Source organism: Corvus cornix, chromosome 6, assembly GCF_000738735.6.
Source record: "Corvus cornix cornix isolate S_Up_H32 chromosome 6, ASM73873v5, whole genome shotgun sequence".
Lineage (NCBI taxonomy): Eukaryota > Metazoa > Chordata > Aves > Passeriformes > Corvidae > Corvus > Corvus cornix.
The window spans coordinates 5,916,854-5,933,791 of NC_046336.1; the positions used below are offsets into that span (position 1 = coordinate 5,916,854).

Below are 16,938 nucleotides of genomic sequence, written 5' to 3' on the forward strand. Positions count from 1 at the left end.
AATGTGAAAGAATTTTTAAAGTAGCTCTGTGATGCAAAGAAAAGTTGTGTTTTATGGAAAAAAAAAAAAAAAAAGACAAATAAACAGGAACATGGAAAACTAACACCTGAAACTGTGAGACTTTAAAGAGATGAGAAAATGTTTCAGTCTGTAAAGCCTGAAAGCAGCTTACAATGTCTGCACTCAGAGTTTCTGTGTGGAGCTGGACAGGTTGGCATAAGAGATTATGAAAGCTCAGCTGTGAAACATTTCTGTGAAGTGTTGGTCTGGAGATGTTCTCCATTGGCTCAAGGAAGACCAGGGTTTCAGCCAGACACTCATTGTCCTTATACACCTGGAATGTCAAAACAGTTCTAATATGATACTAATGCAGTTTCTGTGACCTTTTCTCTTCTAATGAGAAAATTCTGCATGTGGAAAGGACTTACAGTCAGTTCAGGAAGGACTCTCTTGGACAGGCTCAGAAATTATAAACAAAATTAATATTTGCAGTTTTAGAAGGGGAAAAGATGATTTCCTTGGGGTAAACTGCTGGAATACTTTTTCTATTCAAGCCCCTATTAAATATTATCTTTCCAAATCTTGGCTGTGGCATACAGCTGAACTGAAGACATTTTCTGCCTGAAGCCAAAACAAACAGAAAATCACTAAGAGAAATAGGTGGCAGCCTTCAAACAAAAGGTGTACTGGTTACTGGTTTCAGAGGCAAATAAAAAAAATTGAAACGCGGGGGAAAATGCAGGAAGATTGCCTGGTACAACTTGAAATAAAAGAACATATAAGGTTAGTTCTGTGACCTGAGCATTTAGGTGACCTTGAAGGCTTTTTGAGATGATAAATTGTGTTTGATTTTTCTCACGTAGTGAAGAATAAACCTTTTTCTCATAGCAATACAATGAGGATATTTATGGGATCTCTTCCGCAGCTCTTGGGAACGAAACAAAAAAATTACTTAGTTAAAAATGAAATTTTCAATTATTATGTTTGCAATGCTATTATTGTGAGGCTTCTTTCCTAGCAGGAGCCTTGCCATTCCAGTAGGATGCAGGCAGTATGAAGGCCTTTTACATATGCCCCCTTCATTTTCTGTGTGTTTTGGCTTCTAAGAGAGGCCATGTACAAAGCCAACTGCAATCCTACTTTAAACCAGGCCATACTTTTCTCCCACATTAAATGGAGTAGTTGAATTTATGGGTGTTAGGAATTCTGCAGCATGCTGCTTATCACCAAGCAGTGTGGTTGCACTGGGGGGTGACAGTGGAATCCCCTATTTCCTGGCCTCTTTGCAACCTCTACCCTCAGGTCCCTCTCCTATTCTGGATTTGGGTGAGATAAATAGGTACCGTGTTCCCCCGGGTCCCATCCAGCTCAGACAGGCAAAATTGGACTCTGAAGTGGGTTATAACATCCCATCTTTAGTCTGGGTCATGGGTAGGTTACTATGGCCATAAAGTGAAGGGTGACACCCCTGCGCAATGGGGCTACATGCCCGTGCTCCCCTCAGGCTGGGATTACAGCCATGTTCCAGTCCATGGCGTAATCTAACCCTGGAGGCAGCAGCACAGAGTCAGCACTTGCCATGTTTGAATTTCCCACCCTTCACAAGCAGAATGTCTCTGGTCAGAACAAGGGCAACACAAGATTAGCTTCTCTTTTAGGATTAGGGAAAGGAGTAGGACAAAAATGAAATCTATTTAAACTTCTAATTTATGCCAAATGGCATCAAATCAAAAGAAGGATACGGTTCTGCCCATAGCCTCATAGAGAATAATGGGTTTGTATTTCCTTAGTCTGATGGACTAGGACACAAACTGTAATTTAAAATTGTGTCTAAATCCCCTGAGTGCCTTGCAGAACCGAAAAATAGTCTCTGCTATGAAGCATTCAGAAGTTAGGCTGCTCCGTGGATTTTTTTTTGATTTCCCTAACTGGTACAGATGGATGCAGTGGATTTTCATTCTTTTTCACCATCTGAGGTCCTGGCCCCGGGTTAAAATGCAGAAGAGTTAAGGGAGAATTAGAACAATAGACAAGAGCTGCATGGGGATGTCTGATTAAATGTTCTGTAAGCACTTATCCTGATTTTTTTGCTTTCTAATGTCTGAACCAAGCAAAACAACTATAGGTTGTTTTACAGACTGGTTAACATTTGTTGTCTGGTATAGAAAAGGTTAACAAATCTAATACAGGAATGAAGAAACACCCCAAATATTTTTGGGTAGCTGCAATATTAGTAGCAGTTTGCTGTAGTTCTCTGCAGGTAAACCCTTACAGCTATCCTACTTGATGCTAATATTTCCTTTGAGATGCTCACACGTGTATGTTTACTTTTAAAGATGCATAAATCCTACTGAAAACAGATACAGTGGATGAGCAAACATTATAGCACCAGTGGAAAATAGAATTTAAATAAAATAAGATCCTTTGTGCTACAAGATAAATGCACATTTCTAATCCTGGCTTCATTCACAGGTATATAGCTGAGACCCTCTAGTGGCATAAACATTTATTTGCCTTCAGCATGTGATTAAAATTCTGTTTCACAGTCACATTATAGCAACTAAATTACAGGTAGTATTTTTGGGGCTCTGGCAAAGTGAATCTGGGATTAGATACAGTGCAGGCTCACGTTAATGAATGTAAATTGATTTTTAGCTGTGAGGGGCAATTATAGATGCACTGGAAAGAGAGGGGAGTTTTTGAAAGGATATTCTAGAACTAATTACTATCAGTAAAAAACACGCAAAGAGCAACGTAATACCCAGGACAGCCAATGGGGATAAAAGCTTAAACACAAATCTGTCATGACCTAGTAGTGAAGACTGTTTAAAAACAGTGATCTCCACTTAGCTTGTAAATGCGCATTGCCCTCTTTCTCATCTATTCTCTCTCTCTCTCTCTCTCTCTCTCTGACACGCACACACACACACACTCCTGGATTTGCAGAAGACAGACATCTAGGGCATTTCTTGGCATCCACAGGAAAATCATATGGGATTAAAAACTCACAGCAGTAAGTACTCACTGCATTAAATGTTTATTAAGTGGCATGCTGTCAAAAGCTAGATTTAACAGTAAATACAGGAGGACTTTAATGGAAATTGGTTGTATTTGATTTTTCTTAGGAATTGCTGAAAGCTGCTTCTCGAGGATTACAAGTTCACCTTTTGCATTTACGGCTGCCTGTTTACCATCCATGTGGTAACCTCTGGACAGTAATCCATTCATTATCCCCACTGATTGAGTGCGGCAGCAGCGCAGTGGTAACTACTTCACTCAGCTGACGGCAGACAACAAAAGGAGGAAAATTATGAATTCGGACAATTTAACCTCCCAAAGCTTCCTTTCTGCGATTCACAGCAACACCAGCAATTTGTTCTCAGGGCTCCAGTTTGTTCAGTCCTTCAAGCCACTCATCATCCCCTGCTACTCGCTGGTGGTTTTTATTGGTGTCATTGGGAATTACCTTCTCATTTATGTCATCTGCAAGACAAAAAAAATGCACAATGTCACTAACTTTCTGGTAGGCAACCTGGCTTTCTCAGACATGCTCATGTGTGCCACCTGTGTGCCCCTGACCCTGGCCTATGCCTTTGAGCCCCGGGGATGGGTGTACGGGCGCTTCATGTGCTACTTTGTTTTCCTGATGCAACCTGTCACTGTGTTTGTGTCTGTCTTCACCCTGACTGTCATAGCTGTGGACAGGTACTGTGCCATGGTGTACCCATTCCGCAGGAGGCTCACCATCCCTATCTGTGCTTACATCCTGGCTGCTATTTGGCTGCTGAGCTGCACTTTGGCTGCCCCAGCCTTGGTCCACACGTACCATGCAGAGTTCCCAGAGCTGGACTTCTCCATCTGTGAGGAGTTTTGGTTCCACATGAAAAGAGATCGCTTGGCTTATGCCTACAGCACCCTCATCATCACCTACGTTCTGCCTTTGGCTGTCATCTCCCTGTCCTACCTGAGGATCTCAGTCAAGCTGAAGAACCGTGTAGTGCCAGGCAATGTCACCCAGGGCCAAGCTGAGTGGGACCGTGCCAGGAGGAGGAAGACTTTTCGCTTGCTGGTCTTAGTGGTGGCAGCCTTTGGAGTCTGTTGGCTGCCCCTGCACATCTTCAACATGATAAAGGACATAGACATCAGCCTGATTGACAAGCAGTACTTCAACTTCATCCAGCTGCTGTGCCACTGGTTTGCAATGATGTCTGCTTGTACCAATGCCTTCCTCTATGCCTGGCTCCATGACAGCTTCAGGGGAGAGCTGAAAAAAATGTTTGCCTGGAGGAAGAAGAAAATTGGACCCGCTACAAACTGCATTATGGCCAGTGTGGTGCTGTAAATGAGAGCTGGTGGGAGTGCAACTCCTTTGTACATTTACATTGTAAGTCTTTTTCACTTTTAATTAGTCGTCATTCCTGACATTTGCCCTTAGGGCTCAATTATAACAACACAATTCCCATGTGCTTCTTTCCCAGCACCTCCACTTCTAATGACAGGCAGATGTCACGCCTCAAAAATATCTTTATTTCTTTGATTGGAGTTAGAAGGCAAGGAGATGTCAGCACAATAAGATACAGGGATCCTTCCTATCTGTTCTGGATATTACAGAGATAGGTTTTGCGGACAAAAAGAGGCAAGGATGAATATGAAACCTAAATATCTCAAAGAGGGAGTGTTCTGGATTGTGCAAAAAATTAAATTTGTGTATCTACCCAGAGTCCATTCCTTAGCACAGGCTCTAGGGTAGAGGACTCACAATATCCCTGTAGTCCTTCTTGGGTTAGGGCTGCTGTCTCATGGAGCCCCAATTCACTGACCGTACTGCAAGTCAGCTGCATTGTCCTCACAGCATTGCCAGTGCTGAGATGAATTCCACTCTTTCCTTGAGGAACTGATTTTGACATGTGGCACTCTTGCCATGAGATTTGATCTCCAGAGAGAGCCAGAGGGTTTGGCACTGCCCTTCTGGAGGTGTCTGTTAAGAGACAAAGGGCTGGAGGGGCTGTGGATGTTAAGCCAAGCATGAGCATTGCACGGGCAGCCGAAGAAAGAGCTGCCAAACAGAGCAGAGGGGCAGGCACTCTCCTTTGGAGGAGTCTTTTGGGAAGAAACAATTTCCTTTGACATTCACCTTTCAAAGTGAGGTAGAAGCTATAATCAACCTAATAGTTTCTAGTTTCTTCCTCCCTGAAAATATCTGAGTTAACAGTTAAGTGTGCAGGATGGAGTTCTGACAGCACACATTGATTCTGAGAGGTTTCTTCCAACCTGCTCAGCTGGAATCTGGGTTAGCATGAGAAACTTCCTGGTACTGAACTGAGATCAGCCAGGGAAGCAGCACAGTCCAGGGGCAGTTTTGACCATGGTCAGCAAGGGCATTTCTCTGACCACACCTGCACATGGCCAGAGAGGTCTGTGCTGGGGGCAATGAAAATGGACACGAGGAGAGAGGGAAGAAAGAGAGGATGGTTGCTTTAGTTTGTAAATGTACTCCCACAGTGAAACTGTGAATATCATTTTGCTCATTGTGTTCCAGTAAGATCAATCTGATTAAAAATCCCCCAGATCCACATGCACACACTGGGAAAAGTGTTGGGAAAACTTTTGAAATCCCATTTCACGAGCTTCCTAGAATTTCAAGTTGTTCTACTGCTGGTAATGAGGACACTAAAAGCTGACTACAGAGGCACGCAATGAAGAAGGTCCATTTAAAGTGGGCATTACTTGCATTCACTCTGTGAATATGTGTGTCTGCCTTGCTTACCTCAATTTAAAGATCTGAGTGACCTTCTAAAGAGTGTTTTGCTTTTGCTGAATTTCAGGAAATGTTTTGTCCTTGGAGGTCAATATAGCAAGTTACAGGAATAACTGGTCACTTTGAAAAGGCAAAAAGCCCACTTTCAAACTAACCAATCTAATTTTAAATGCTTTTCACCCTTATTTTCAGGACTCTTTTAAAGAGCACAGAGAGCAGGACACCAAGACAGCACTGAAACAGCAATGCAAAAAGCAGCTTCAAGTAACAAAAAATCCTGATTTTTAGAGATTGTTCTTCTGTGGAATTAAGTAAATTCAAACTGTCAATTTTTCAGTTTGCAAAGGTTAATTAACACTGAGGTGGCTTATAATCTCTACAACCTCCTGCACTAAATACAGGCAGTGCTGTCATCTAGTGATCCAAAGCCCAGTGGAGTTTTCCCAGACTTCCTGAACCACAGCAGTCCTGGGATCATTTCCTCCTTACCCATCATATTTTTTCCTATATTTGCCATCACTGCAGTTTGACTTATTCATGTTCTCTTGAATGATAATGACTGGAGATGGTAACTGCAGAGACCTGCATGAAGCAAACAAGGATTTCTCTCTCTATTTGATTTTCCTTGAGACAGAAATGAAGGGCTTTTCAGTGCACAGATTGTTCCCACAGTGATGGATACACTGGGAATATCTCGCTTCCAGCTGCCTCTGGAGCTGCTGTTAGAGCAGTGCCAAGGTCTGGCAGCTCCTGGAGATGCCCAGCACAGCTGGCACCCTCATCTAAGTGCTGGCTTAACCTGTACGTGCCTTGATTCTGTCAGGATGCAGATTTGCAGCAGAAATCTCAGAGCCTGCCCTTGCTTCAGGCCCTCCTCATAAGGTTTTCAGATGGTCCCTGAAATGGTCTGCATTGCCCAGCTGTGGGCTCCTGAAGCTCCTTCTCTCTCCTCCACACCCCCCTTGGCCCACCTCAGTGGTCTGTAATGCCATTTCCCCAGGCTTTCCCTGCACAAAGGAGGTCCAGCCCTGAGCTTGAGGACTGGGGGTTCCATAGGGCAGGGAACAAAGCACAGCCACGTTCAGTGAGCCTCAGTTCTCCTAATTGAGACCCAAGAATCTCTGCCCAATTTAATTACTGGTTTTTCTGATATCCAGAGTAATAAACAATAATAAGATTTAGAGGCACATTGATGCACTTCTGTAATCCAGTTATGCAAATAAATATATTGAAAGCTGTCATGTGAAACGTGTTTGCTAATCTCCACCCGTCCCCAGGGAACTGCTGTGGTTCTTGGAAGGACCAGGGCTCATCACTGAGGTAATTTTGGTGGTATATTTTTAAATTGCAGTTTAAGAAATCAGGGCATGCTTTTATTTTGTAGACTGGCTTGGTTCAAAACTTGATAAAACTGTTAATTACTCTAGTGCTTGATCAAACATAAGCTACTCCCTGTGGTCAAAAGTGGGGCTGGCATTAAAAGGCAATGTACCCATGAAACACATAGGAAAGTGAATCAGTGTTTGATCAGAAAATAAACTAGAAAGTGACCAAAGGTCACTAGAGTTGAAATCAGGCAGCCAAAGGAAAACAATCAAACCTTAGTCAGGGTCAGGTAGAGTTGGTCTTTCCCCCACCTTAAGAATATCTTCTCAGAACAGTCACCAAAGACTAACTTCTCTGTGCAATGCATTGCTTTAAATAAGTTTTCCTTGTTCTTGGCTGAAGAAAACTCAGGGTTATATTTGTACTGTGTTTGGGGAATGACAGTTTGTCTGCATGGGCAAAAGCAGCTCCTGCCATGAGATCATTACTCACAGGAGTGGGGTGAGTGTTTCACAGCTGATAGATGGGCTGGGAAAAGCTGGTGTTTCTCATACCTGCTGAACAACAGATGCTCTGTACAGCTTTAATTGAGCAAATTTTGCTTGTTGAGGTGTCAGTGGTGAGTTATAATTAGTTGTCTAAGGTGATAAAAGCTGAAAATGGTGCACCTGCAGCTGGGGGAAAAAAGTGCAACACCAGAGAGAGCTGTACAATTCATCAATCAATCTGCCCACCAGATGAGAAAAGGGTAGGGACAAAAACAACCTGCTGGTGGTAAAACCACTGCCATCTTGGCCATTTCTGCATGAAGAAATGTAGTACAAACTTTTACCTTCAGCCCTCCCCTCTCACTGCCCACTATCTTTTCCTTTTCTCAGAAAAAAAATAGTCACATTCTTCCTCCTTACCCTGGAGAAAAGGTTGCTCAAGGGTCAAAGCAAACATTTCTGCCTCATGGAAAGCATACAGAAAGGGAAGGCTTCCTAAAGGGGAAAGGGCTTTCTAAAATGAAGAACATCCTTTTCTCTCTTCTTTCTGCAAGACACACAGGCTCTGAACTGAACCATTTGCTGTGTGGGTCTGCAGCTGGCCTGGTCTGACACTTGGAGCTCTGGCTTTTGTGTTTACATCAAGTAAATACCTCTCCCCTTGCTCAGTCGCCTCATTTTGCGTCACAACCATCACTAGCTCTGATCCTTTGTACCTGATTTCCCTCCACAGCAACAAGATGCTTTACTGAAAGTCCCAGAGAGGAGCTGCAGATGCACCTGAGGTATCCATCCTGTATTAATGGCACTTTTCCTTTGGAAATCATTATCACAATTCCTGTCTCAAGAGCAGGTTTGAAGTCTATTCTTACTATGCACTGAAATAACCAGATGACATAGGCTTTCCCAGGCTGATTTCAACCAAATTTTGTGTTATGTGTTTCTCTGCTCCCTGCTCTCCTAACTCTCCCCCAGAATTTTGAAACTATTGATCAAACTACTCAGCAGAAGCAGGAGCCTCAAGGTTGTTGCCACCTGAAATTAGGAATATTGGCACTTTCTCAGTGCTCCCTGGGGAAGAAAAAGACATCTAAGTACTCTCTCTTTTAGGAACTCACACAGGATTACACAGGGATTGGATATCAGGAAAAATTTCTTCATCAAATGGCTGGTCAGGCATTGGCACAGGCTGCTCAGGGCAGTGGTGGAGTCACTGTTCTTGGAGGGACTTAAAAGATGTGTAAATGTGGCACTTGGGGACATGCTTTAGTGGTGGGTTTGGAAGTGCTGGGTTAACTGTTGGACTTGATGATCTTAGAGGTGTTTTCCAACCTAAATGATTCAGGACTAATTACTAGATGGTCAGGCTGCCTCCCTACAGGGCAAAAAGTGAGAGGTTAAGGGCATGAAGCTCAAATATATCTCAATGGGAGTTATGTCCCTTTGGGATCTATAAATTTACTCTCTTCACCAGATAGGATTGGCTTTCCCTTTCTATAGCTTGCTTTGTCAAATTAGGTTAATGAAACCAGTACTTTATATAAATAATAAAGCACACACTCAAGAACTCCCTGATTCATGTCTCCAGCCCATTGGAAATCAATTTGGGATCACTGCTATCTCTTTGCAGCTGGCTGGGCTCTCCATCCTTTGCATCTTGTTTATGTTAATTATCACATTGTAATTTCCCTGTGTTTTTTGGTTTTTTTTTTTAATTTCTGCAGGGAACATCCAAAAGGAGATGATGGCTTAAATCCCTACATCTACATTTCCTACAATTCCTACATTTCCATGAGGTGCTGGAGACAAGCAGCAGCAAGAGGACGGCAAAGAGAAGCTTGCTGCTTTCCAGCGTGGAGATGGGATCTGCCTCTCCTGCTGAGCACAGTTCTGGGTTTCCAGATAACATGCTGGGAAGGCAGCTTGTGGCTCACAGCAGCAGGAGTGGCTTCAGTGCTGTGGTTTGTGAGAAGCTGGTGCTGGCTGTGGGGCTGAGGACCACTCAGTGCAGCTCAGGTTCTCCCAGAAGCATCAGCCAGAAGGCAGCTGTGCTCTGGGGAAGTTGATCAGCTCGAGGTGTTGTCTCTCTTTCTACGGCTTCTCAGCCACAGTGAGATGTGTTTGTTTACTCCATCACACCCACAAGACAGGTGAAAATGTGAGAGCAAATGACATGGGAGCTGTGGTGCACTGTCCCAGGCTGCCACCACCCACAGTTGAGTTTGTGACCTGCTGCGTTCAGGAGGGGGAAGGAGAAGCAACAGACTGTGCTGTAAACCAACCCCATCTTGGGCTCATGGTGGCACGGCAAGAAAGAAAGAAATAAATAATATTTTTAGACTTCAAGCTAACAATAACCAGCCAAAGAGTAAATCTGAAATCACCCAGAGGCTGTTCCTGTATGAGTGTAGGAGCCACTCAGGCCTTCTTGTGAGTGTGGCCCCTCACCTGTGGCCTCTCAGCTCAGTGTGTTTGCTTTATGGTATCTTTCTTCCCTGCCCTCAGCCCCTCAGTGCAACAGGGGCAAGCCAGGCAAAAGCAGGAACATTAGTGTGAGGTCCATGCACACAGAGGAGTTGAAGGCAGATGCACTTGTGAAAGGGTGTTTTTTAATAAAAATAATTGAAAGGTTGGGGATGGAGTTCCAAGGCAAGTGTTCAACACAACCACTCCTCAGCCACTGGAGGAAATAAAATGGAAATAGTTCAGATGTCATGTGCAAGAGTTAGCTATGAACTAAATAGCCAGTATACACTACATACAAAGTATTTCAAATCATTAACAAGACAAAATTTTCACCAGTCAGCTTTGGAATGATTTCCTCTTGATTATTGGATCATTTTAAAATTCAACATCTGTTGTTAATATGCATAGATTAAAACAAGTAAAAATAAATTTGAAACCATCTGAAGCACTAGACAGCATATGGCAGACCTGTTAAATCTTAACAAGTCAATAATATTATCATTGTGAATCACTCCTTCATTAAAACATGTATTAATGTCTGCTGTATAAAATAATGTTTATTTGTAAAAGCCTTTTGTGCCACCCATGCAATTGTCACTTGTCACAGCTAATTCTAGATTGCTTTGATAATATCTCCTCTTGGAAAATTGTCACAGACTGAGGACAGAGGAAATACAAATCACCACCTGTCAAAGTTCTGACAACATCACAGACAAAGTGCAGGGAAGGTTTTGAAGACCTGTGTTTTGCTGTAGTGACAAAAATATAGGTTTCTTTGCTTTTAAAGCATTGTGGAAAGCACTGTTCCAAACAGTTCTGACCCCCCCAAAAACCTCGTATACAGTGTCTGACAAGATTTGCAATGTTTCATGGTTCTTAACATTCTTTGTTTATTGCTGAATGAAGAAACTATTCCCACGAATTAGTTTGGAATGGCACTGTTCACCTGTAAATGCTGCCTAAATGTCTGTAACGCCTGAAAATATTTAGGGATGGGGGGGAGGATATAAAACAAGTGGGAATTTAAACCCAGACTGCCTAGACCTTGAAATCATTAAATGGTTGGATAAAGGTACCAGAACATTGAAAAGTGGTCTTTCAATTGTTGACTGGGAAGACTTAACTCCTCCCCACACATATTTTAAGGAAAGGCTCTTGAAATTCAGGCTGCTATTTTTCATGCAGAGACATCTCCCTTCATCTCAGTATGAGGCACACAAATTCAGAGATGCAGCATTTGAAGTGACATTTTCCCTTTGCACCCTCAGCAGTGGCTGTGAGGTAGTTCAGCCCAGACAGGAGCATATTCTGCACTTCAGCATTACACATTTTGAGTGAAACCTCTCCTGGAGCATTGTACAAACAATTGCCTTGGGATGCTGTCTGTGCTGTCTGCATTCACTCACTCTTACACAGTTTAAGTCTGATTTGTGGGTTTAGTTCAGATCTGCTTTCCAGAAGTGGTACAGTAACCTGGAACCCCAGGCTAAAAATATTCTCTAGACGTGTGAAATTTATTATCTAGCAAAAAACTAAGCAACCAACCCCAGACTCTCAAGATGTTAAAGGAATGGATCCACATAAAAAAATAAATAGTTCTTAAAATGCCTTGATTCCTGGGGTTTAGATCACTTTTGAGGGGGGTAGAAGGTGTTCTAATGTTTGTTCAACATTGAAGAAGGTATGGCCAAGTGGAATATTTGGTACTTTTCTAAACAATTGTGGGTTTGCTGAATAAACAGAAAAGCACAAAAGGTTTGATGGCAAGAAGAAAATGCACAGGATTTTTAGTGCTAAAATGATTTAGCTGGACGAGCTGAATCTGCAACGTGATGTTCAAAAAACTGCTTAATTTACACTGCTGAAAATAGGGATAATTAGGCAAGTGCTTTCTCATCCAGTTCTAACATGAGGTGTTTAAAAGCAGGGGTGGAAGGTGGCTTTGGAGAAGGCTGGGTTGACACAAGAATAATTTTAAAATTTTTAACAGCTGTGAATGAAAATTAAACGAAGAGTGTCAGTACAGCTTTCTAAATCTGAAGCTATTTATGTTCAAATATTGAGACTCAATGAGGTGGATAAAAGGTAATGTGGAGCTACGCTGAGTTTCACCTATTTTAAAATAGTTGCAGAAATGGCAAGCCCTACAGATTAATCTGCATTAGTAGAAGAAAAACAGAACACAAGGGAAGTTCCAACTTGTTTCCTGTTATATAATGTTCCCAAGTTCCCTTTTGGGTAGTTTTTTTCCCCCCTATAAATCAGAAGCCCTCAGGATGCAGCAGCTCCTCCCTCCATACACTCTGTACAGTTTCCAGTAGGAGGAAGAATCCAAGATCTGATATCTCCTCCTAACAGCTCTGGAAGATTGGAGTCCATGTGGCACAAACCATGAGGCAGAGCACAAGTACATGCAATTATCATCCTAATGCAGAGCTAAAACTAAACCCTGAATTGGAGCTAGTAGGTTTATCAAGTACCATCTCTTCACAAGAAGTTAACATGAGTTTCCCTTCAACATTCAGCATTAATAGATTTGATAAAATTGCTGGGTCTTTATTCACCAAAGTATTCTTCTAAATTATCTCGTTTCCCTGGAACCTGCTAGTCAGCTCTTTTCTCACTAATTCTTTCTTCATTAGAGAAACAAGACCTGTTTTCCCTAGCCCCAGCAACCCTTACATCTCATTTCCCATCAGAAGTCACCCTCTGATGATGATGCTGATGAACATGGTGTCCTCCCACCACCATCAGTTGCCCCCCAGCCCAGCAGGCAGAGCCTTTAAGCACACACAGAGCCCCCCTGTCAAATACTGGCCGTGTTGCTGCAGGCAGGGAGTGTTTTCGAGAGGGTTCAGCTTATTAAACAAGTTTGCCAAGGTTGTGTCATCAGGAGAAGCAATTACATGAAGCCAGGTAGAGCCCACATATGCAAGACAGTGATTAGAGTAACTATCTGATACTGATAAAGTAGTCTATTAAAACAGAGTAAAAAAGCCTTTCCTCATCTCTTGGGAAAATAAATACAGAAAAGAATAATGAAAATTGACACAAACTGTTTGTGGGTGCATGAAGAATTTGACATTCCATTTAATCGTAGACCTCCCTTTTCTCCCAGAGTCCTGAAATGCTGTCCACAGTTTGTTATAATTTTTTAAGAAAGTTTCAGATTTCATCCCCATGGATTTATTATTCCCTTTCTTGTTCCAAGTGGGTCTCTTGCTCCTGTTGATATTATCTAATCTATTTCCTCTTGCACTGGCCACATAAAACAGGCATGTGAAGACCACCTCAGCTTCAGACCATGTCACGTGTCCTCTGCAAACCTGAGATCTGCCTGAGCAAGGAGACAAATCTATACTAATTACTTTCCTCCCTTTTGAATGAGAAGGTATCAAAACTCATTCTGTGACTTTAGATGGTGTTTATTGTTTCCTCTCTATCCAGGCCTAGAGCCCGTTCATAAGGAGAACTGAGTTTGCTCTGAGAGGATTTGCAGTTGAAAAATCCATTTTGACTTTCCTCATTGCCTCGTTTTCTTTCATTGCTCACAAAGATTTTGTGTTTTCCAAGACTTTCTGGCATTTGAAGGTAAGCTGACTGATAGACAAATCTCTGATTAATCTTTTCCTTCCATTCTTAGAAACTGAATATATTTGCTCCTGTCCAGTTTTCTGATGCTTATTTACATCCCATGCCTTCCCTAAGATAACCCCAAGTGGTTCTGACATTAATTCTGTCATATTCTTCTGCAGCATCTTGGAATAAAATGCACCAGGCTCAGGTAGTGTGAAACTTTCCAGTTCTCTAATGCCTCCTTGTGCATTTCCATGGAGGCAGTTATCCCAACATGAAGGCTGTTAAAAAGGGGGCCACAGGCTCATTAACAAATATGAACTTACAACATGATGTTGGCACAATTCTGTTTAGTTTGCTTCACTGTGAGAATCCTGTATGTCTTTTAGTAGGTTGCAGTGGATTTGATATGCAGATGTTTTACTCATTTGCATAATTAAAATGATTAAAACTGCCTTAAGACCCAGTGCTTTGCAATTACGCTTTCAGAAGAGCTTTTCTCCTCCTGACTTTCAAGTGAACAAGTTTCCTTACACATTTCCAAGTTATTAACTATGGAGCCACAGATTCTGGCACTTGGGGCATCACAGATAGAAGACACCTCTTAAAATACCCTAAAGTGCAGCTGTTTGCTGTGCTCTGATGTACAGCAGTCCTTGATTCTGTCCTCGGTGAACCGTGAGCTCTCAGAGCTCCGTGTTTGTGGAGTGATGGATGCTCTTCCACTGCCACCTCCTGGGCATGACATGGGGGACTTGAGAGACATGGTAATAAAAGCATTAAATGAACTTGAAAAGATCCTAAATCAAAGACAGGAATCTAACTTTGGCCATGAACTCTGACATTTTAAGTCTTTCCCTTGACCCTTTGAATCTGACCCCAAAGCACAGCAGTGGGGGCTGCTGCAGACAGAGACGCCCTCAGCACCACAAGATGATGGAACTCTTCTGAAGATTTGCCTATAAATCACAGATTTTAAACAGTGTTTAAAATATTCAGCTTGACACTTGAAAAAGGTTACTCATAACGTACCAGAGTGGGGGGAAGGCTGGGGGTGGGGACTGCATAAACATGAACCACTCCATCCACCACAGCAGAGCCCAGTTAGGTCTCTGAAGACATGCACCTCTGACTTGGCCACCCTGGCTCTAATGACAACTCACTTTTAATTAAAACTGCTTTCGAAAGAAGATACTTGATTAATGGCCTGGGAGACCTTGAAAATGGAGTCATTCCTGCAAGAGGAAGGTAATTAACTTTTTTTAATCTGTGGAAACTGACCTCAAGGTCTAGTGAAGGGAGTCATCAGCAAACTCACTCCCACAGATACATAGCAGAGCCCTTCTACATTACTGGAGATCCCAGGGAAAGGACTGGGAACTGGCCTTGCTACACACCAGCCTGCAGAGCTGCTTCATCATCTCATCCCACTGCCTGGCTGGGAGCACTCTGGGGCAGAGACACCTTGTGCATTTTCCTCCCTCACCTCTGACCTGAGCAAAGCTCTGGCTCTTCTCATCTCACCCTGTCTCAAAAAAGGAAAAAACCACCCAAATTCCAATCAGAGACAGCGTCAGTCTCCAGAGAGAACTCCTTAGCAGCCCAGACTCCCCTCACTGTCTTACAGGGAAGACCCTGGCAAACAAACTCGAACATCAGGACTCAAGGCTTTCCCTTGGCAGATGCCAATGGTTCTGCAGCTCAAACCTCAACTTCTGCTTCTTGTTCCTCACCTGGCACAGGTGGGGATGGCTGGCAAGGACAGTTAATGGGGCCTTGTCTGAGATTACAGTGAACTCTTGCCCTTCATGGCCTGCATCCTAAACCTGCTTTCTAATTCCCTAAAGGAGACTGATTTACGCTTTCAGTTTTATCGCTGTTAGTTAATGATCCATTACTGTCAAAAGGACAGCTAGAAGTAAAATCCTTATGTTAAGTAAAAGCCAAAATCTGCAGAGGAGACTGTACCAGAGGGAGGGCACAGGGAACATGCAGAGGTGTTTGCAGGTCCTGAGTGCTGTGACACTTGTGACCGCATTGCTGCTTGGTGACAGCTCTACAGCAAGGCAGCTTGGGCTGCAATCAGGCAGCACAGAGCAACTCTGAGATCTGCAGCCCTCAGGGCAGTTCAGAGTCCCTCCCCAGCAGGGTCCACACCTGCAGAAGGAGGGCACGTTAGGCCTGGAAGGATAATGCAGGAGAGCTCCCAGTTCTAAGCCCCTCACTGCCTCACCCCTGAACACAGGCATGCCAGGAGTGCTGCTGGCCCCGGAAGGCCTGGGACAGAGAAGGTGGACTTTAATGCTGGTGTCTGACTTTCCAGCCATGCTGCAATTCTCTCCCTGCCAGCACTCCCTGCTGAAGTCTGCCTCACCCTTTGGATGCAATCACACATCTTCGAGGAACGCATTGCACACACCGTGAAAATCCCTGCCAGCAGTCAGAAATTGTACTGCTATTGCTTTAAACCATTTCATCTACTGAGCTTCCAGGAGATAGTAAGTTTTTACATTTTTTCCCACTCGCTCCTCCTGCACACCTAGGAGCACTCCTCCCCAAGGAAATCTGTGCTTTTCCAGCACAGCCCTGCCTGCTAGCAAGACACAAAATAGAGCTGTGAAAATCAGGACAGCACAAACCCATAAAGCTCACTTTTATCCTACATATTGAACGTGAAAACCCCAAAAACTGAAGGATCATTAAAATAAAAACAAGCAACAAACAAAAAACCAAATCAAAACTCATCCTACCAATGGACTGCATCCATAACAAAACAGGACTTCTGTATTCCACAATGTGTTTTGTGTTTGTGCAGGACCTTAGGGTGCAGCCTGCTCCACCCCAGCAAGCCTCACCACAGGGAAAACTACGGGAGCCCCACACTGGTCCCACCAGCACATTCCAGCAAAAGGCAACGCTACCCTCTGGTGTTTCCCAGCAGAACATCCAGTCTGCCCACTGCCCTCCAAAGCTGTTTCCTTCCATTTCTTTTCATCTGCTTTCAGTGCAAATTCCCTTGTACATCTCCAAGCAAAAACAATTAATGTAATATTTACAGCAGTGGAGGAAGAAGGTAACTCTACCAACTCATTGTTTTGCGTCAGGAGGACACACAGAGACTTTGGGGCAATCTTTGTTGGCCCTTCACACTTGATGGATTCATATTTACTACACTTCATTTGGACTTTTTTGAAGATTTATTTGTAATGTATTTCCAGAACTGTAACCCTCGTCTTCCAGCACAGACAGGAACTGCATTAATGCAGGCTGTGATTTGGTTCCTAGAGTTTATTTACTGTTTCTGTAGTAAATAACAGGTTACAT

General features: G+C 43.2%; 1 protein-coding gene across 2 annotated transcripts; it reads left to right on the plus strand.

Moving 5' to 3' along the window:
• The first annotated feature begins 2,849 nt into the window (after nt 1–2,849).
• On the plus strand, nt 2,850–12,104 carry PRLHR (prolactin releasing hormone receptor). Of its 2 annotated transcripts, XR_002047609.3 has the most exons (4): nt 2,850–3,013; nt 3,126–4,384; nt 8,306–8,357; nt 9,297–12,104. XR_002047609.3 is itself a non-coding variant. In XM_010408380.4 (3 exons), exon 2 carries the CDS (start codon nt 3,311–3,313, stop codon nt 4,340–4,342), a length of 1,032 nt encoding a protein of 343 aa, XP_010406682.1. In that variant the 5' UTR covers nt 2,850–3,013; nt 3,126–3,310; the 3' UTR covers nt 4,343–4,384; nt 9,297–12,104. The 2 variants fall into 2 exon arrangements, 1 of the variants encoding a protein (XP_010406682.1); XM_010408380.4 differs by lacking the exon at nt 8,306–8,357.
• The last annotated feature ends 4,834 nt before the right edge of the window (nt 12,105–16,938 follow it).

Coding starts and splice junctions, on each gene's coding strand:
- PRLHR (XM_010408380.4), top strand. CDS start 3,311: ATGAATTCGGACAATTTAACCTCCCAAAGCTTCCTTTCTGCGATTCAC.